Source organism: Hyperolius riggenbachi, chromosome 6 (genome assembly GCF_040937935.1).
Source record: "Hyperolius riggenbachi isolate aHypRig1 chromosome 6, aHypRig1.pri, whole genome shotgun sequence".
NCBI classification, from domain to species: Eukaryota; Metazoa; Chordata; class Amphibia; order Anura; family Hyperoliidae; genus Hyperolius; species Hyperolius riggenbachi.
Genome location: NC_090651.1, coordinates 177,941,606 through 177,962,846, shown reverse-complemented (window position 1 = coordinate 177,962,846; position 21,241 = coordinate 177,941,606). Strand labels below are relative to the sequence as shown.

The following is a 21,241-nucleotide window of genomic DNA, read 5'->3' as shown; positions in this document are numbered from 1 at the left end:
ATGGGTGCGGTTACGGGTTAAGTGGATACTTGGTGCAGATAGTGGGTGCCATGTGGAAACTGTGTGCAGGTGTGAATACTGGGTGCAATTTTAGGCCTGGGTGAAGATACTTGGTGTCATGTGAGTGTGAGTACTGGGTGCCAGCTATGAGGGGAAGGGGTGGCTGATGGGAAAAGTAGGTCAGTGTGGGTGCTGCAGAGGATCCTCAAGGGTGTGGTGCTCAAATTTGAAATTGATAAAGCGTGCTAAATTGTGTATGTAATACCCCCTCTCCATAAAGCATAAGGCAGTCTTACCCACCCCCCCCCCCCCCCCCCACACACACACACACCTTTATAGCCGTATCAGGCAGACTGTGTGTCTCCTTCCAACTCTTTTGGTACTACCACCCTCAAATCAGTAGTGATAGGTGCTTACTGTTAGTGGGTTAGAGTGGGCACAGTGGAGCCCACTGTAGAGACACAGACTCACTTTTCATTACTGGGACCTCTGTCCCTCTTGATCAGCACCCAAGCCTCTTTTCAGGCAAAGAAGTGGTTACCAATATGCAGTGGTGTCTAAGCATTAGTAGATGCAAAACTGCAGTAAGTGCCAAGGTGCAGTGGGTGCCCAGATGCAGTGGATGGTAAGACGCAAAGGTTCACTTTGTGGTAAGTTGCAGTGGGTGCCGAGATGCCAACATAAAGTCTGTGTCAAGCTGCTATGGGTACCAAGGTCCAGTTAGTATTGGGTGTTTATTTGCAGTGGGTGCTATGCAGTATTGGGTGCTGAATGAGTAGCAGATGGTGATAATGGGTGCCATGTAAGTGCTAATTGGTACAGGGAGCCATGTGAGTGTTGGACATGAGTGAGTAGGGAGTGCCATGTGTGGTCTGGATGTGTGCCATGGGAGAGTACTGTGTCTCATATGGGTTTGGACCAAGGATGGGTACTGGGTGCTATTTGGGTGCTGGCCATGGACCGGTACTAGGTGCATATAATGACTTTGGAACTTGGTGACGTGTGAGTACTGTGCCATGTGGGTGTTGATTATGGGGGTATGTGGGTCTTAGGCGCAAATACTGAGTGCCAAGTGGGTACTGGGTGTGAGTACATGGTGACATATGGGTGAAGGGTGCTGGCTAGTGGGATATTTGTTGTCATGTGGGTGCTAAAGGCAGATGCTGGGTGCCATGTGGGTTCTGGGTGCTAGCACAGGGTGTCATGTGGATTCTGGCTGTATGGGTGTGTATCAACCATCATGTAGGTGTTGATTGCAGGTACTCAGTCCCTTTTGAGTTCTGGGTGCAAGTACTGGATGTCATATGTGAGTGCTTGGTGTGGGTGCTGGGCACCAAGTGGAGGCTTAGTGCAACTGGAACTACTGCAGATGAAACATGTGGGTGTTGGGTGCAAGTACTGGGTATCACATAGGTGCAAATACTTGGTGCCATGCCTGCACTGGGTGCTAGCTCTGGGTGGGTGTTGTGTGTTATCCTAACTTTTGTGACTCTCTTGCAACTGGCAGAGTCCCAGTGGATTGGCGTACAGCCCACTTTTCCCATTATTTAAGAAGGGCAAAAAATCAGATCCAGGAAATTATAGACCTGTAAGCTTAACATCAGTTGTATGCAAACTATTTGAGGGGTTACTAAGAGATACTATACATGACTTCATAGTAGAAAATAATCTTATTTCTCAGCATCAACATGGGTTTACTAAAGACAGGTCCTGTTTGACTAACATGCTCAGCTTTTATGAGGTAGTGAATGCTAATATGGATATTGGGAATGCTGTAGATGTGAAATACTTGGACTTTGCAAAGGCCTTCAACACTGTTCCCCACAAAAGTCTGGTGCAAAAGTTGAGGATGCAAGGACTGGGGAAGAGTCTGTGTTCATGGATAGGGAACTGGCTAATGGACAGAAAACAAAGAGTTGTGGTCAATGGATCGTACTCAAAATGGGAGACTGTTAGCAGTGGGGTCCCACAGGGGTCTGTTCTGGGTCCAGTGCTCTTCAATGTATTTATTAATGACCTAGTAGATGCAGTAGTGAGCAATGTTGCTATTTTTGCAGATACAAAATTGTGCAGAATCATCAACTCTCAGGAAGATAGTGTCATATTGCAACAGGATCTGGATAGGATGGCTATATGGGCACATACATGGCAGATGATATTCAATGTTGACAAATGTAAAGTCATGCATTTTGGACGTACTAATGGTCTAGCACCATACAAAATAAATGGGATACAGTTGGGGACATCAAACTTGGAGAAAGACTTAGGAGTACTCATTGACAACAAGTTAAATAATCGTACTCAATGCCAAGCAGCTGCAGCTAAAGCTAATAAAATTTTGGGATGCATTAAAAGGGAAATAAAAACTCGAGATGCTAGCATAATATTGCCCCTGTTTAACTCTCTAGTAAGGCCACATCTGAAATATGGAATTCAGTTCTGGGCACCACATTACCAAAAAGATATTGCAGTTTTAGAGCAGGTGCAGAGACGAGCAACAAAATTGATACGTGGGATGGAAGGTCTCACTTATCAAGAAAGGTTAGATAAACTGGGTTTATTTAGTCTAGAGAAAAGACCCCTTAGAGGGGATCTAATTAACATGTATAAATACATCAGAGGGCAATATAATAGCTTGGCGGATGAGCTTTTTGTCCCTAGGCCTTCTCAAAGGACTAGAGGACATGATCTGCGCATGGAGGAAAAACGTTTTAGCCATTTATTTAGGAAAGGGTTCTTTACAGTAAGAGTGATTAAGATGTGGAATGCATTGTCACTGGAAGTCGTTATGGCAAACTCTATACCTGCATTTAAAGGGGGCTTAGATTCTTTCCTTGCATTGCAAGACATCCATGGCTACAATTACTAGGTAATGCTTAATGATGTTGGTCCAGGGATGTTATCTGATTGCCATCTGGAGTCGGGAAGGAATTTTTCCCTTTAGGGGCTAATTGGACCATGCCTTGTAAGGGTTTTTTCGCCTTCCTCTGGATCAACAGGGATATGTGAGGGAGCAAGCTGGTGTTGTACTTTATACTGGTTGAACTCGATGGACGTATGTCTTTTTTCAACCAAAATAACTATGTAACTATGTAACGTGGGTTCTGAATGCAGGTACATCGGGTGCTAGTACTGGTTATGTAAGTGGGGAGGTCGAGGTCAGTGTGGTTGATGTGGGAAGGGTAGGTCACTGTGGGTGCTGGGGGGAGAAGGAACTGTGGGTGCTGTGGAAAGTAGAGGTCAGTATGGGTGCTGGTGGAAAGGGAGGTCACTGTGGGTCCTTTGGGGAGATCACTGTGGATCTCGGGAGGTAGAGGTCACTGTGGGTGCAGAGGGTGGGAGGTGACTATGGGTGCTGCTATGGATGGCATAGTTGCTGCTAAAGGAGGTAGAGGTCAGTGTGGGTGCTGGGGTGCTGTGGGTGCTGGGAAAGGTCAGTGTGATTACTGGAGGAGGGAGTGGATGCTGGGTGTTGGGAGAAGACACTGTGGGCGCTGGCAATGGGAGAGGTCACTGTAGGTGCTGCTTTTTGGATGGGAGGTCCCTGTGGGTGCTGCAGGGGACAAGAGGGTAGCCACTGGGGGAGGGAAAAATCACTGTGGGTGCTGGGGGAGGGATAGGTCAGTGTGGGTGCTGGGGTAGGCAGGATCACTGCTAGAGCTGGGGAGGGAGAGGTCCCTGTGGGTGCTGGGGGAGGGAGAGGTCACTATGGGTCCTAGGTGGAGGGAGAGATCACTGTGGGTGCTAGGTGGAGGGAGAGGTCACTGTGGGTGCTGGGGGAGGGAATGGTCACTGTGGGTGCTGGGGGAGGGAGTAGTCACTGTGGGTGCTGGGGAGGGAGAGGTCACTATGGGTCCCTGGTGGAGGGAGAGGTCACTGTGGGTGCTAGGTGGAGGGAGAGGTCACTGTGGATGCTGGGTAAGAGAGAGGTCACTGTGGGTCCTAGGTGGAGGGAGAGGTCACTGTGAGTGCTAGGTGGAGGGAGAGGTCACTGTGGGTACTAGGTGGAGGGAGAGGTCACTATAGGTGCTGGGGGAGGTAGATGTCAGTATAGGTCTTAGGTGGAGGGAGAGGTCAGTATGCCACACTAGGATTCCTGTCTGGGTCTCTGGGTAGATGTAGTGATATTGAGCTTGATATGACCATTTTACATTTACCAGAAGTGATGGAAGTTGTGTATTTTTTTTCTTTCCTATAGTAAAAAGGGAAATATAAAAAAACTTTAAATTAGCTCCTCCCATTCCACTTAAAGCCCCTCATTTCTTATGTTGCTGTTGATATTTTAAATAACTTGGTACACAGAATAACTATTTTCCCTAATTTTATTTCTAGCGTTTTAAAGCCACCGTTGTGGATGGGAATCACTTTATTCATTTGAATGAGCCGAAGAAGGTCTCCAAGATCATCACAGATCAATTAAATCAACAGCCAGCTATTCACTCACAGCTTTGATAACCAAAAAAAAAGTATCAAGGGCTTGGAACACACTTGTGCGTTTCTTCAGAAAAATGTAAAACTAAAAATCAGATTCTAATGACAATCGGCATGATAATTGCATGTAAACAGTGTACAGAAGAAAAGTGCTGAACATAAATACCTACTTCATGGGGCAAATGTGCATGTAAACTGCAGCACAAATTTTCTTAAAAAATATGTATCCAAAACATGTGACACTCAAACATGGGTATTTTCTTTACATGTACTAAGTTGTAAGGGGTTCAAAGAAACTAAAAAGAAAAACAAAAAAAGCTTTCCTTACTATAAAAGACTAGGAGCAGTTGGAGCTAGAGATGGGCCGAATGGTTCGCCGGCGAACGGTTCCAGGCGAACTTCCCGGAAGTTCGATTCGCCCCATAATACTGTATTGAGCAGAACTTTGACCCTCTACATCACAGTCAGCAGGCACATTGTTGCCAATCAGACTGCACTCACTCCTAGAGCCCCCCCCCCTTATAAAAGGCAAGGTCCTCGTGCCGTTTTACTCACTAGTCTGCCTACACTAATTAGTTAAGGGACAGCTGCTGCTAGGGAGAGTTTAGTTAGGCTCTTTTAGGCTTGTTCCTTATATTACTCTCTCCCTCCTCCCGGAGGGTCTCATCTTCCAGGGAATTGTAGAATTTCAAAAGCCAGCTTATATACCTTGGCCGGGAATTGAACCCAAGTCTTAGCCAGGAATTGAACCCAGGTCTGAGTGCTGGGTAGATAGCTCTCTTAACCGCTATACCACCACCAACACTACTTCATGCTGAAGGCAGCCTAGCGTGTACCATTATGATATATCCTAGAGAAAAATTAGCTTGCATAAAGATTTGTAGGCTTTCAAAAGCCAGCTTACATACCTTGGTCGGGAATTGAACCCAGGTCTGAGTGCGTGGTAGATAGCTCTCTTAACCGCTATACCACCACCAACACTACATTCTGAAACCAGCCTAGCATGTACCATTATGATATATCCTAGAGAAAAATGAGCTTGCTTAAAGATTTGTAGGCTTTCAAAAGCCAGCTTACATACCTTGGCCGGGAATTGAACCCAGGTCTGCGTGCGCGGTAGATAGCTCTCTTAACCGCTATACCACCGCTAGGCTGGTTTCAGAATGTAGTGTTGGTGATGGTATAGTGGTTAAGAGAGCTATCTACCATGTACTTAGACCTGGGTTCAATTCCTGGCCAAGACCTGGGTTCAATTCCTGGCCAAGGTATATAAGCTAGCTTTTGAAATTCTACAATTCCCTGGAAGATGAGACCCTCCTACCTCCGGGAGGAGGGAGAGAGAGATACACTGCCTGGTGTTGTAAAGCAGTGTAGGCCTGTAATTGAACATTTAATGAGATTTGTGACCTTAAAATAGGGGTTTATGTGAAATCTAAATTTTTGCCTGGGACTTTTGATGTGTATTTCACTCAATCATGTCTGCCTCCAGGTATTAGATCCCTTGAAACATGTTTTTTATCATTTTTCAGCCGGTAGAAACTTTTCTAAATTCTTAACTTTGCCCCCCCCCATTGAAGTCTATTGCGGTTCGCGAAAGTTCGCAAATGGGGTTCGCGAACCAAAAAACGGAGGTTCGGCCCATCTCTAGTTGCAGCCCCCTTCCTATGCTTTATGCTCTCCCATGGCTGTGTACAGCACACAGCCATGGCCGAGAAATCTGTGCATTTGCAAGTTCTGAAAGAATATGAACTGCACATGCCTAGGACACTCTATGCAAAGGCTGCGGCCTGCAGGAGCAAGTGCAGAGAGGGCACTCAACCAGAATTCCAAACATAGCATTCAACAGCAGTGATGCTCGGATGCCCCCGATCACGGATTCAAATAAATCCGGCCACGGCGGTCGGCGGAATGAAAATCCGCCAAAGTCGTGATTTTGATCCGGATTTGAAATGGCCTTATGAATTCGGCCCAGATTTTACCCATGATTGCTTCTAAAATCCCGAATCACAGGCTGTGGTTCGTGATTAAAGGCCCGCCAAAACCCGCTGACTTTAGCGGTTAATAGCAAAGCCCCCTTACATGGTAGAAACACCAAATTTGGCAGATGTGTTAAGAAGAATAGTGGGAACAAGAGGAAAATTGGAAAAAAAATTCAAAAAGTAGTTTTTGAGAAAATCGATTTTAAAATTTCAAAGGAAAAATTTATACATTTAAATGCGGTTAGTTAATGAAGCAAAACCCACTGACTCTAGTGGTTAATAGCAAAGCCCCCTTACATGCTAGAAACACAAAATTTGCAGGAAATGTTAAAAAAAAACTGTGGGAAAAAATATTATTTTCCTATTTTTTTTTTATTTTTTGTTTTTTTATGTTCAGAAGGTGGGGAATAAAAAAGAATGGTGTGGGGTACCCCTACAGAGCATTTTTAACCCCTTGTCCCCATGCAGGCTGGGATAGCCAGAATGCGGAGACCCGGCCGATTGGGGCTTCGCACCCTGACTATACCAGTCCGCTTGGTCCATGGTACAGGGGCGCCCCCCCCCCCCCCCCCGAGCCCTTGTCCAATCCATGGATTGGGGGTTCATGGTGGCATCTGAGAGTACCGTTTAAGAAGGGGACCCCAGATGCCTGCACCCTCGCAGGAGAAATTAGTATAGAGGTACCCCTTACACATTTCCACAAAGGGTAAATTAAATAAAAACACAACAACGAGAAAAGTCCTTTAATATACTGTACTTAATTAACCAGAAATACTTACCTGTACCTTTAAAAAAATGTTCCCATGCTAATATCCTTGGAAATGATCCCACGCCAATATCCTTGAACTTGTGACCTTGATTGAAGTTCTCCGCACCCAATGCCACACACCTCCGAGGAGGATCCCCATTGGTCTGTTAAGGAACCAATGTGGAGCCCTGGAGGGAGATTTAAAATGCTTTTGCTCTCAGCTATATCAGTATAGCTAAGAGCGCTGTCCTTCCTGACACTGCACCGCTGGCTCCCTCTCCACCTGCCCACACCTGTCACCCCCACCCATGTTGGCACCTAGTGCACCCATGGGTGCATTAGATACCAGCATGGGTGGGGGTGACAGCGGGAGCCGGTGCAGCGTTAGGAGGGACAGCGCTCTCAGCCATACTTAGTATAGCGGAGCGCAGCGCAAGGGAGCGACGGTGTGTGGCGTCGGGTGCGGAGATCTTTAGTCAAGGTCGCAAGTTCGAGGATATTGGCGTGGGATCATTTCCGAGGATATTGGCTGGGGAAAATTAAGTAAGTGTTTCTGGTTGATTAAAAATATTACAGGACTTTTCTCCTCTTTGTGTTTTTATTTCATTTAACCCTTTGTGGAAATAGGTAAGGGGTACTTTTTACCCCATACTCATCTCTCCTGGGAGGCGGCAGGCATCTGGGGTCCCTTTCTTAAAGGGGACTCCCGGATGCCACCATGAACCCCACCCCAGGGAGTCGTCGCTTCACCTCCTCCTGGGGCACCAGGAGGTGGGGAAGAGCCCCTTGTCCATGGATTGGACAAGGACTCCGGGGGGAAGGGAAGGCTTGGCTGCCCATGGACCATGCAGGCTGGTATAGCTCAGCATGCAAAGCCCCAGTCGGCCGGTGTTCCGCATTCTGGCTATCCCAGCCTGCATGGGGACAAGGGGTTAAATATGCTCTGTAGGTGGACCCCACATCATTTTTTTTTAATTTCCCACCTTCTGAACATAAAGTTTTAAAAAATAGGAAAAGAATATTTTTTCGCACTGTTTTTTTTTTTTTAACATATCCTGCAAATTTTGTGTTTCTAGCATGTAAGGGGGCTTTGATATGACGAGGCCAAACTGAGACTTCAAGCCTGTTTTGAATGCACCGACTGGAAGTTCCTGGAAACGCAGAACCTGGACGAATGGGCAGACAACATCGCCTCATACATCAGTTTCTGTGAGGACTCGTGTGTACCAACAAAATCCTTCAAGGTGTATCCGAACAACAAGCCGTGGTTCACCAACAAGCTACGCCAACTGCGGAGACACAAGGAGGCTGCACACAAGTCCGGGAACCAGGAGGACTACAGAAGGGCAAGAAATGACCTTAATCGAGAGCTGAGAACTGCCAAAAAAGAGTACGCTGAGAGAATAAGAATTAACCTATGCTCAAACAACTCACGAGCTGTATGGAAGGAACTGAAGGCCGCCACTAACTACAAGACCCAACCCCAGCATGCAACACCCACCCTGGCACTAGCAGAAGAACTCAGCAGATTCTACTGCAGGTTTGAGAACCAGGTAACACCGGAGGGAAACCTGGCACCGGCCTCCCCTCCTCTGTGCCCTGCAAACATCCAGAGCCTGTCCCCTCCCTCGGTGGTGGGTGAGGCAGAGGTCATGCGCCTCTTATCAACACTAAATGCCAGGAAAGCCTCCGGCCCCGACGGAGTATCTCCAGCCTGCCTAAAAACCTGCTGTCGGCAACTTGCTCCCATCCTCTCTGCCATATTTACCAAGTCCCTAGAGGTAGGCAAGGTCCCAGTATGCTTTAAGAGGTCCACCATCATACCTGTCCCCAAGAAACAAGGGGTCTCCGAACTTAATAACTTTAGGCCTGTGGCCCTGACGTCCGTCATCATGAAAACCATGGAGCGGGTGGTCCTAGCCCACCTTAAGCACTCCACCTCGCCCCACCTAGACCCCTACCAGTTTGCCTACAGGGCGAACAGGTCCACCGATGATGCAATCAACATCTGCCTGGAACTCATCAACGACCACCTTGACAGGCCAGACACGTACGCTAGGATACTACTCCTGGACTTCAGCTCGGCCTTCAATACCATCTGCCCACGCATCCTCCAACGGGACCTGGCTGCACTTGAAGTCCACTCAAGCCTACAACTCTGGATCACGGACTTTCTCACCAACAGGTCCCAAGTCGTCAGATTGGGCGATATCCACTCCCAAGCTGCAACCACGAACACAGGTGCTCCCCAAGGCTGCGTCCTGTCACCACTGCTGTTCTCCCTCTACACGAACAGTTGCAGATCTGAGGCGGACTCTGTCAAGGTCATCAAGTTCGCTGACGACACCACCATCATTGGCCTTGTCACCAAGGATAATGTTCAGGAGTACCGTCAGCAGGTAGAGAGAATCTGCAACTGGAGCAAGGAGAACAGGCTGGTGCTTAACACTGCAAAAAACAGTTGAACTAATCATCGACTTCAGGAAGTCTGCCCACACCCCACCTCCAATTTATATTGATGGAACTGAGGTAGCCAGGGTGCCCTGTGCCCGGCTCCTGGGTACTACCATCTCCAGTGACCTAAGATGGAAGCCTAACATCACTACCACCCAACGGAAAGCCCAGCAGAGACTTTACTTCCTCCGTCAGCTGAGGAAGTTCGGCATGACTCAAGTAATTCTAACTAGCTTCTACTCCGCCACCATCGAGTCGATCCTCTGCTCTTCCATCTTGGTCTAGTATGCCGGCGCCACCACCAACGACAAGGACATACTACAGAGGGTCATCAGGTCAGCGGAGAGGATCATTGGGTGCCCCCTCCCTTCACTTGCCCTACTACACAACAATAGGCTGAAATCCAGGGCACTGAAGATTGCCAACGATCCCTCACACCCAGGCCACCGCTACTTCAGCCTGCTGCCACTGGGCCGGAGGCTACGGGCTATCTCCACAAAAACCACGAGACATAGGAATTCTTTCTTCCCCTCAGCGGTCAACCTCCTAAATTCTCTCCACATACTACCGTCAATTCAAGCCCCGACAGACTGCGGTGCCGGCTGCGCTATGACCGAACCAACCAGTCCAATAGACTAACTGCCAGGCTCCTCAGGTCACACTGGGGACTGTGATGCATATACTGGAATGTTGTAATGTAATTTAATGTGTACTTGATGCCTTTGCTGTCGTTGCTATCTATTTATGTCTCTTTCCATCTATGTCTCTCCCTGAGCTATATGTACTGTGCCAAAAATAATTCCGGGCATGACCCAGTCATGCTTGGCGAAATAAACGATTCTGATTCTGATTCTGATATTAACCACTCAAGTCAGCGGGTTTTCAGGTGATAATCACGGATATTTTTCCTGTATACTTGAAATAACGGCTGAATTTGTGATTGACTGCCATCAATCACGGATTCGTATCACGATGTCGGATAGTGAAAAAATGCTTGTGAATTACGACTATGCCGTCATTACGGATTGTATCCGAGCAACACTATTCAACAGCAAGACAGGGAAGGCTGATGAAAGAAGTAGCCTAAAGGTACCCCTTTAACACCCTAAAACACCAAGTATATATTAAAAACTTTTTTCACCTCGGGTTTAGTCCAGGGGCACATTTCCACGTTGCCAACCCTCTATCTCTAAGATGGCCGCCGACACTTTTGGTCTGAGATTAGCCATCTGTATCTCTTTAGCTATTCTGCAGCTATGAGAATTTAGATGGGTTGTCCACAAATCTGCTGCAGGTTTCAGTTTTTCCTTTGGAAGCAGCCTGCGGATTTCAGTAGGCTGCAAAATCCCATCCAAATTTGCTGCGAATCACCCATAGTAGATATGAACCCAGAGTCTGTATGGATAGGTGTACATAGCCTGTTTGGATAAGGCAAGCACAGCTACACAAGGTCGTATCAATGTAATTTACACTAATAATGATTGCCTTCAGAATTCGCCTAGTTCAGGCATTTATTTTTTTCTGTGCAGTTTAATTACCAGTATATGTTAATTGATGGTTATGGTTTGCCTCTTGATGAACTTTAAACATTTATTATGGAAAATTAAACTTAATTCACAAACATCTTATTGACCATTTGCCTTTATATGGTTTTATTGGTACTGAGCACACGGATGGTACTGTAGTTTCAGGCGTTGCTTACAGAAACAATTTGAGGTATTAAAGCTCCAGTTCAAAGAAGAGCCAATTTTTGTTTCTTTCATGTCTGTGAGATAAAGGGCACGGAGGTGTGTGTGTGTGTGTGTGTGTTGTGTGTGTGTTGTGTGTGTGTTGTGTGTGTGTTGTGTGTGTGTTGTGTGTGTGTTGGTGTGTGTGTTGTGTGTGTTGTGTGTGTGTGGTGTGTGGTGTGTGGTGTGTGGTGTGTGTTGTGTGGTGTGTGTTGTGTGTGTGGTGTGTGGTGTGTGGTGTGTGGTGTGTGGTGTGTGTGTGTGTGTGTGTGTGTGTGTGCCGCGATCACCTAAAAATGCCTTGACCGATTTCAACCAAACTTGGTATACGTAACGTTTGCAGAGTCGTTTCCGTGGTCAGTGCACAGAACGCGCGCTGACACTGCGGAAAACCTCCACGAACGTGTAATTGAGAGAACCCAGGTTAGGTGCGAAGCACCGGCAGAGGGCAATTCCCACCGGCAGATGGCGCTGTGGAGTGCAGACGAGCACAGCCTCTGCATGGCCACAGATGCCAGTTGGGAATTGTACAGATTTAAAGTGATGCAGGGCTGAACAGCCCTTAAAGAGAAGGAGCACAGAGACAGGATGAATGTGTGTCCACCAATCTAGTCGCCACCCGGCGATGGTGAACACACATCAACAGATTGCCAAATAGTGACACAAGGTCGAGCAGGACAGAACACGAGAGTAGCAAAGGCACAGCAAACAACAATAAGAAGATAAAGAAAATAACAAACGTTAGCTAAACGCGAACACCGCACACATTCGCAACAGCGAACGCGTTTACGGCGCGGTCTCCGCAAGATAAGCTCAACAGAGACAAGCATGCCACCCTAACTAACAACTAGTAATACAAATGAACACAAATAGACTGAGACAGACAGAATGAACGCTTGCGAAAGCAAGCAATCAACATAGACAAACAGGTTGCGCAGACGCTTGCTAATCGGTTGCCTCACACCAGGCAACAGCATGCGTAAACACAGGACAAGACAGACAGACGAACGGAAAACAGGAATAGGACAGATGAGATCCACAGCTCTTCCACCAGAGCGAGTGCGATCCGGGTTCAGGGACAGGACAGGAAAGATCCACTGCTCTTTCCGCCAGAGCGAGTGTGAACCAAGTACAGAATAGGTTTAGCAGGATCCACTGCAAGACAGACAGGTGAGGTAGCCAGTAGTAACCGCTGCTCCAGCTTACACTCCAAGAATATAGATCAGAAGGATCCACAGCCGCTAGAGGCTAGTGCGATCCAAACAAGACAGACAGATGAGGTAGCCAGTAGCAACCGCTGCCCCAGCTTACACTCTAAGAATACAGATCAGAAGGATCCACAGCCGCTACCGCTAGAGGCTAGTGCGATCCAAACAGATGAACAGAAGGGGCTACCAGTAGCAACCGCTGCTCTGGTTAGCACCCCCAGACAGACAGAACGATTTCCTGTCGACCACCGCTGGCGACAGGACAATCGCAGCAAAGAGGCAACACAGACAAAAGAGATAAAGCAACCTGACTGCACTAGAAAAGCTGCCTAGTGCAGTCCCAAGAATTACTCTAAGATAAACTTTAGCAAACAAACAGGGCTGATACTCTAGGAGAGTTCATCAGTAACAAACCATGAAGGATGACCAGCAAAGGATTCTGGGAGAACATGGCTTTTATACTGCCAGCCTTCAAAGGAGGCAGCTGGGCGATTTGCATAACAAATGTATGCAAATTCCTCAGCAGCAGAGCAGGTCTTCCAGAGACCTGCAGCCCACAGACTAGAGGAATGGTCAAACAGCTGTCTGCCTGTGCAGCCAGCTGAGCGGATCATTACAGTATACAGATCCCTCACTACCTGGGATGATATGTTCTGGGGTCTCGCATCCCCCCTACACACCTGGGCGGAGCTACAAACAGCTAATCAGATTTCACCCATTCATGTCAATGGAAAAAGTGTGAGGCCTCATTCACACCTAAAATCGAAAACGAAAGCATTTTTGTGCGTTTCCCCCCTCCTAGCGCTCCACTGTGTGCTGCATTTCTGGTAAAAACGCTTTTCTAAGCACTTTTCCAGAACAGTTTTGTAATTCACTCCCTGACGCAAGTCAGGAAGGGAACTCTTTGACTCGGAAAAGAGTATGTGTGTATGTATGGATGTATTTATTCTTAAAAACACTCACGCAATCGCTGCACAAAGTGATTTTGTGAGCATTTACGTTTTTCCTATACCTTCCATCGAGGCAAAATCGCCTCAAAAATGTTACAGGCACCGCTTTGCTGAGCGGATCGAAAACTAACCACTCAGCTGTGAACTCTCTGATAGGTAATCATTGCACAAGCGTTTTTAGGGCGATTTTGAAAACCCACTGCGCTTGCAAAAAGGGGAAAAAATGCCCTTAGTGTGAACAAGCCCTAAAAGGCTGCTATTCTCACAGTAATCAAGCCAGAGTCCCCAAACTTGGCACAGTTGGTCACTTGGTGACCAAGGTTACAAATTCAGGAAAAGTGAGCAGGGCATAAAACAGCCAATATCAGCCATTCATTTTAAATGGGAAAATGTAAACTGCAGCCTGTAAGGGAGAGTCAGCCTACCGCATGCGACCCGGAGGTCACTTCCGTGTGTGACGTCACTGCGGCTCCCGCTGCACCTCCCGGTCCCTCTCTCGCTGGTGGTGGGTGGACGCGTCCATCACTGGCATCACAGCAAAGGTCTGCACACTCGTGCAAGGAGCGGCAGGACCTTTATTTGCTGAGACGTCATGTCAGCTGACCTCAGGTCAGCTGACATGCTCTGCACTTCCTGCTTGCTGCTGATTGGTTGATTTGGCTGGGCTGGCTCACTGAGCTGTCAGCTCTTATTTAAGCTGCAGAGCTGCATTCATACTTTGTCTGTTGTTGCGAATACTTCGTGTTAGCGCTCAGACCTTTGATAGCTGTAATCAGTAGCATTCAATACCATTGTATATTTATTTGTCTTTGAACCTTGCCTGAATTTCTGACTATTCTTCTGCCTTCTGATTCTGTACTTTGCCAATCTGATCTGTTGCCGATTTCCAGCCTGAACCTTGACTCTGATTTTGCCTCCTGATTCTGTACCTTGCCTATCCGACCTCGGCTTGTATTTGACTACGATTTTACCTAACGATTCTGTACTGCTGCTGACCGACCCGTTGCCGACCTTGCCTGAACGAGCACTCTACTAGTGATAGTCCCTACAGCCAAGGGCTATCACATAGGAGTACTCCTGTGCTACTGTGCACCTAATACACGTGTGATCACACTCTAATTAAAGTACTGACGTTTTTGCTTGTGAGCTGTCACTGGTGAGCTTTCCGCTGATCTACCATCAGTATAATACTGTTTGCTCCACCCATTATATATCTGTATTATTTGATGATTCTGCAGATCATCAAATGATCAGATAACTGTGTTTAGCTGACACTACTGATTGTTACATAACAACAGACCAAAAAACGATATGGAGGCGTTATGTCAACAGCTGCAAGCTTTAACCATAGCTGTGGATCAGTTAAGTTACATGGGAAGATCAAGTCTTTCATACTCAGGCCTTTATCGACTCAGGTTCTGCAGCCAATTTTATAGACTTTGATCTGGCCTTGAAGTGGAATATTCCCGTTCTCTCGATGGAGAAACGGGTTTTTGTTACTGCAGTGGACAATTCTCCTCTTCAAAACGAGCGGCCTCTCTCTCAGACCCCTCTCCTTGATTGTCATATAGGAGTTCTGCATAGAGAGAGGATACAATTTTATGTATTAAAGATGACGTCGTCATCAATAATTTTGGGGTTACCATGGTTACGCAAGAATTCTCCTCACATAGATTGGGAGTCCGGTCAGCTTCTGGCTTGGTCTTCCACATGTCAGAAGAACTGCCTGGAAAGAATCACTCCTTGTGTTAACTCTTGTGATCACAGTAAGGTTCTGTTATGTTCTACAGAAGTAAAACTAGAGAAAGTCCCCTCCCAGTATGCTACTTTCTCAGATGTCTTTTGTCCCCGTTCTGCTGATAAACTGCCACCCCACAGAGTTAAGATCAGGCACAGTGCCCCCTAGAGGTCATTTGTATAATCTTACTGGTCCCAAGAAAACCGCCATGAAAGAGTATGTTAAAGAAAATCTTGAAAAAGGCTTTATTCGTGCCTCTAAGTCACCGGCAGGGGCAGGGTTTTTTTCGTGCAAAAGAAGGATGGAGGCCTCCGTTCTTGTATTGATTATAGAGCTCTGAACCAGATCACGATAAAAAAACGATACCCTTTGCCTCTTGTTGATGACCTTTTTTCGCAGGTGACAGGGGCTCAGATCTTTTCCAAACTGGACTTGAGAGGGACATATAATTTGATTCGCATAAGGCAGGGGGATGAATGGAAGACTGCGTTCAACACACCTGACGGTCATTATGAGTACCTAGTCATGCCCTTAGGACTCTGTAATGCCCCAGCAGTCTTCCAGGAGTTTGTAAATGAGATTTTTAGAGAGGTACTGGGCAAATTTGTGATCGTTTATCTAGACGTTATTTAGATTTTTTCTAGAAATCTGTCAGAACACAGAGATCATGTGAAATATGTGTTAAGAAAATTGAGACAGAATCAGTTATATGCTTAACTCGATAAGTATTTATTCGAGGTTTCAGAGGTATCTTTTTTTGGGGTACATCATTTCCTGTTCTGGGCTCTCAATGGACCCCAAGAAAGTCTCGGCTGTTAAAGAGTAGCCTCAACCCTGTGGTTTAAAAGCACTACAAAGATTTCTTGGCTTTGCCAATTACTACAGGAAATTTATAAGAAATTTTTCTGCAGTAGTTGCTCCTCTCACTGACCTCACCAAAAAAGGGGCTTACTCTTATAACTGGTCGCAGGAAGCTATGTCTGCTTTTACCTTATTAAAGGGTCTGTTTTGCTCTGCTCCTATCCTCAGACATGTTGACGTAAGACGTCCCTTTATTCTGGAGGTGGACGCTTCTGAGATAGGAGTGGGGGCAGTATTGTCTCAGTACTCTGAACAGCCAGAGCGATTGCATCCGTGTGCTTTCTTTTCACAGAAATTCTCTGCAGCGGAAAATAATTATGACATAGGCAATCGAGAGCTCTTGGCTGTCAAAATGGCATTTGAGGAGTGGAGGCATTGGTTGGAAGGGGCAGAACATGTGATTACAGTTTATACCGATCATAAAAACTTGAAGTACATTGAGCAGGCCAAGAGGCTTAATCCTAGACAGGCCCGATGGGCTCTTTTTTTTTCTCGATTCAATTTCATAATTACATACAAGCCCGGCAGTAAAAATGTTAAGGCGGATGCTTTATCGCGATGCTTTGAGCCTGAGACAGCCCAACCCGCCCCTCCCATTAAGATCCTGCCTGAGCATGTGGTGATCGCTGCTCTGGAATCCACTGAGGATTTGGCAGCAACTTTGAGTCCATATCAGCAGTCCTGAGGGGAGACCTGATAATGTCCTGTTTGTACCATTACATTTGAGGATGCAAGTGTTACATCTGTTTCACAGTCACAAAAACATGGGGCATCCTGGTATAGCCAGAACGCAGGAACTCCTGTCTTAATGTGTTTGGTGGCCGTCTATGAAAAATGATTGCAAGGAATTTGTGAGTGTTTGTGCAGTCTGTGCTTGTAGCAAGCCCTCTAGACAGGCACCTGCAGGCATGTTACAGTCATTACCAACACCCTCTGAGCCGTGGACCCATATATCTATGGACTTTGTGGGTAAACTTCCCAGTTCAGAGGGTAATACTGTCATCTGGGTAGTCGTGGACCGCTTTAGTAAGATGGTCCATTTCGTACCTCTGAAGAAATTGCCCTCAGCTAAAGAACTGGCAGAGTTGTTCATGTTGCACATTTTTCATTGCCACGGGATACCTGAGAATGTGGTATCTGATAGAGGGGTGCAGTTCGTCTCAAAATTTTGGCGAGCATTCTGTAAACATATGGGCCTGAATCTGTCTTTCTCCTCGGGGTACCACCCTCAGACTAATGGGCAAACTGAGCGTATGAATCAGTCTCTGGAGCAATTTCCAAGATGCTATGTGGCTGAGGCTCAGGAGAAGTGGGTACAGTTCCTCCCTTTTTCAGAGTTTGCTCATAACAATCTGAAAAATACATCTTCTGGGTTCTCACCCTTCCAGATTGTTACGGGGAGATCACCCAAGTTTTCCCCATTGCCAGTCAGCTCCTCACCATTCCCTGTTTTGCAGGAATGGCAGGAGACTTTGAAGGAGATATGGGCTGGGGTGAAGACAAATTTGAAGAAGGCATTTATGTCACAAAAGAAACAGGCAGATGTGAAGCGTTCTCCTGAGTGGGTGTTGTCGCCAGGAGACCTGGTCTGGGTTTCCACTCGTCATATAGCCCTTAGACAACCGTCATCTAAGTTGGGGCCCAAGTACATTGGTCCATTCCCTATCTCAGAAAAAAATCAATGATGTGGCCTATAGAGTTGCTCTCCCAGCTAACATGAAAGGTGTGAAGTATTTCCACGTTTCTTTATTAAAACCAGCAGTGCAAGTGGATAGTGTTCCTCCACCTCCTGTCATTATTGATGGAGAGCCTGAGTATGAGGTGGAGAGGATCTTAGATTCACGCAGGGTGCAGAACTCTATTCAATATCTGGTTCACTGGAGAGGTTATGGTCCTGAGGAGAGATCTTGGGTACCAGATCGCCATCTTCATGCTGAAGATTTAAAGAGAGAATTTCTTGCATTACATCCTGAAAAGCAGTCTGGGGCGTGTCCGGAGTCCACGCCTCAGGGGAGGGGTAATGTAAGGGAGAGTCAGCCTACCGCATGCGACCTGGAGGTCGCTTTCGTGTGTGACGGCACGGCGGCTGCCGCCGCACCTCCCGGTCCCTCTCTTGCTGATGGTGGGCAGACGCGTCCATCACTGGCATCACAGCAAAGGTCTGCACGCTCGCGCAAGTAGCGCCAGGACCTTTATTTGCTGAGACATCATGTCAGCTGACCTCAGGTCAGCTGACATGCTCTGCACTTCCTGCTTGCTGCTGATTGGTTGATTTGGCTGGGCTGGCTCACTGAGCTGTCAGCTCTTATCAGAATCAGAATCTCTTTTATTCGCCGAGTGTAACAGGTGTCACACCCGGAATTATTTCTGGCGTACACGGCATGGCAAGGAACAACAGTTTACAAGCAGCTGTTAGTCATACAGATACATTGATACAAAGAAAGACAAAAAACAAAATCAGCAATGCCACGAGGCAGGAGTGGTGAGAGTGGAAGGCTAGGGGACCTCGTATGAGAGAGAGCGAGAGTTCAGGTGCAGTACAGCTTGAGGGAAGAAGGTATTCCTGTGCGTGGTGGTTCTAGTGGGGATGGTGCGGAAGAGACGGCCTAAGGGAAGCAGATTGAAGCGGTGCCAGCCAGGGTGTGAAGGGTCATTCACTATCTTATTTGCCCTGGACCATAGTCTGGAGGTGAACAAGAGGTCCAGTGGTGGCAGGGGTGACCCTATTATCTTCTCCGCAGAGTTGATAACCCTCTGAAGTTTGAGTCTGTCCCTTGCAGTTGCTCCAGCATATCATACGATAATCGAGGAACAGAGGATCGACTCAATGGTGGCCGTGTAGAAGCAAGCCAACAGTTCCCTCGGCATTCCAAACTTCCTAAGTTGTCTCAGGAAGTACATCATTTGTTGCGCTTTGGTTTGAGTGTTTGTGGTGTTATCCAGCCATTTCAAGTTATTTGTGATGGTGGTGCCCAGGAACCGTACGCTAGACACCCTGTTAACCTCAGTGCCCTCAATGGAGACAGGGATGATTGTGGAAGGGCGCCTTCTAAAGTCAATAACCAGTTCAACTGTTTTCCCTGCGTTCAGTACCAGATTGTGTTCCTTACACCAATTGCAAATGCGTTCAATCTCGTTTCTGTAGTCATTCTCCCCATCACCCCCAATGAGGCCAAGGATGGTAGTGTCGTCTGCGAATTTAACGACCTTGACAGAGTTCGTGGATGAGGAACAGTCGTTTGTGTACAAGGAAAACAGGAATGGGGACAGCACACAACCCTGCGAGGCCCCCGTGTTGGTGGTTCTTTCCTGAGAGGAGCAGTTGCCGAGTTTAACTAGTTGTGTCCTGTTGGTGAGGAAGTCTTTAATCCAACCACAAAGGGTGAAGTCGAGACCAAGTTGAGTGATATCTGCTTTGATATCTGGTAGGCTTGTGCATTGCAGTTCATCAGATATCTAGCCGCGAGTGTTAGTTTTAAAAGTTTTTAAAAGTACATTTTTTTTCCTCTAGTGTGCTTGCAACAGGCAGGTAATTAGCTAGGGGGAGGGATTAGCTGTAACAGGAGGTATTTGGTCAGCTTCAGGACTCAGTACTGAGCTTGCTCAGTCTGTGGCTTGCTCACTAAGTGGCTTCGACACAAGTGGCATAGGCGTTAAAAACAGGCGTTACAACACAGGCACAAACAGAGAGGTGAGAGGAAGCAGGTAAAAAAAAAAAAATGTAAACAATATTGCGGTTCTTTGCATTGGTTAGGATGTGCTAACACGTTGTGGTGTAGTCTTTAAGTTTTGAGGACTCCACCCCAGCTTCACTCACTCCCCCTCCTCCACCCCAACCTTACTCACTCCCCCTCCTCCACTCCAACTTCACTCACTCCCCCTCCTCCACTCCCCCTCCTCCACCCCAACTTTACTCACTCCCCCTCCTCCACCCCAACCTTACTCACTTCCCCTCCTCCACTCCAACTTCACTCACTCCCCCTCCACCCCTCCCCCTCTTCCACCCCAGCTGCACTTACTCCCGAACTTCACTCCCTCTCCCGTTTCAACTTTTACCGCCACAGTTTACTTTAAATAAAATTTCCCCACACAATAGTCATCATGTTGGACTATGCTGTACAGTGTACATCCTGTGACATGTATGCATGCCTTGATCAGCGGATTGAGGGTGTTTACTGTTGCCCTGGGTGTGTGCGTGTTGCTCAGTTAGAGGCGGAAGTCGCAGAGCTAAATAAGCATCTCACAACACTGAGACGCATACACAACATGGAGATGAGCTTGGATCTCACGATCCAGACACTGGATGGAATCGGTGAAGATGAGGTGGGTGGAGTAAAGCCGGAGCAAGAAGCAGAGGTAGCCGCTAGTTGGGTCACAGTTAGAAGGGGTAGGGGAAAAAGTGGCAGGGAGGCTAGTCCCGAGTTGTCCCTCACTAATAAGTATGCTTCTTTGCGTAATATTGGGGAGGATGATTCAGGAGTAGCAATGCTGCAGCAGGATGTGCTCCTTAGCAACCAAGGGGCAGACTGCTGTAACGAGAAAGGGAATAGGAGTGCAGCTAAGGCTAGACAGGTACTGGTGGTAGGGGATTCAATTATTAGGCGCACAGATAGGGTAATCTGTCGAAGAAACCGTGAATGCCGTACAGTCTGTTGCCTCCCGGGTGCTCGGGTTCGGCATGTAGCGGAAAGAATTGACAGATTATTGGGTGGGGCTGGGGAAGACCCAGCTGTCATGGTACACATTGGCACCAATGACAAAGTTAGTGGGAGATGGAAGGTCCTCAAAAATGATTTTCAGGTACTTGGAGATAAACTTAAAGCAAGGACCTCCAAGGTGGTGTTCTCTGAAATACTGCCAGTGCCACGCGCTACATCTGAGAGACAGAGGGAGCTTAGGGAGTTAAATAAGTGGCTGAGAAATTGGTGTAGGAAGGAAGGGTTTGGGTTCCTGGAGAACTGGGCAGACTTTGCAGTCGGCTACAGGTTCTACAGCAGGGATGGGCTGCACCTTAATGGGGAGGGTGCAGCTGCATTGGGGGAGAAGATGGCTAAACGGTTGGAGGAGATTTTAAACTAGGATCTGGGGGGAGGCGGGAGGATAAAGTCTCAATATGTAGACAAGATAAGGTAAAAAGACAGTGGG

General features: G+C 47.2%; 1 protein-coding gene across 2 annotated transcripts in view; it reads left to right on the top strand.

Annotated features, from left to right (window-relative positions):
- SERHL2 (serine hydrolase like 2) overlaps nt 1-5,598 on the top strand; it is a 1,569,464-nt gene extending 1,563,866 nt beyond the window's left edge. For both annotated transcript variants that reach the window (XM_068240234.1, XM_068240233.1), the window contains exon 13: nt 4,333-5,598. In XM_068240234.1, coding sequence (XP_068096335.1) covers nt 4,333-4,452 — 120 coding nt within the window. In that variant the 3' untranslated portion in view covers nt 4,453-5,598. The remainder of the gene's footprint in view (nt 1-4,332) is intronic.
- The last annotated feature ends 15,643 nt before the right edge of the window (nt 5,599-21,241 follow it).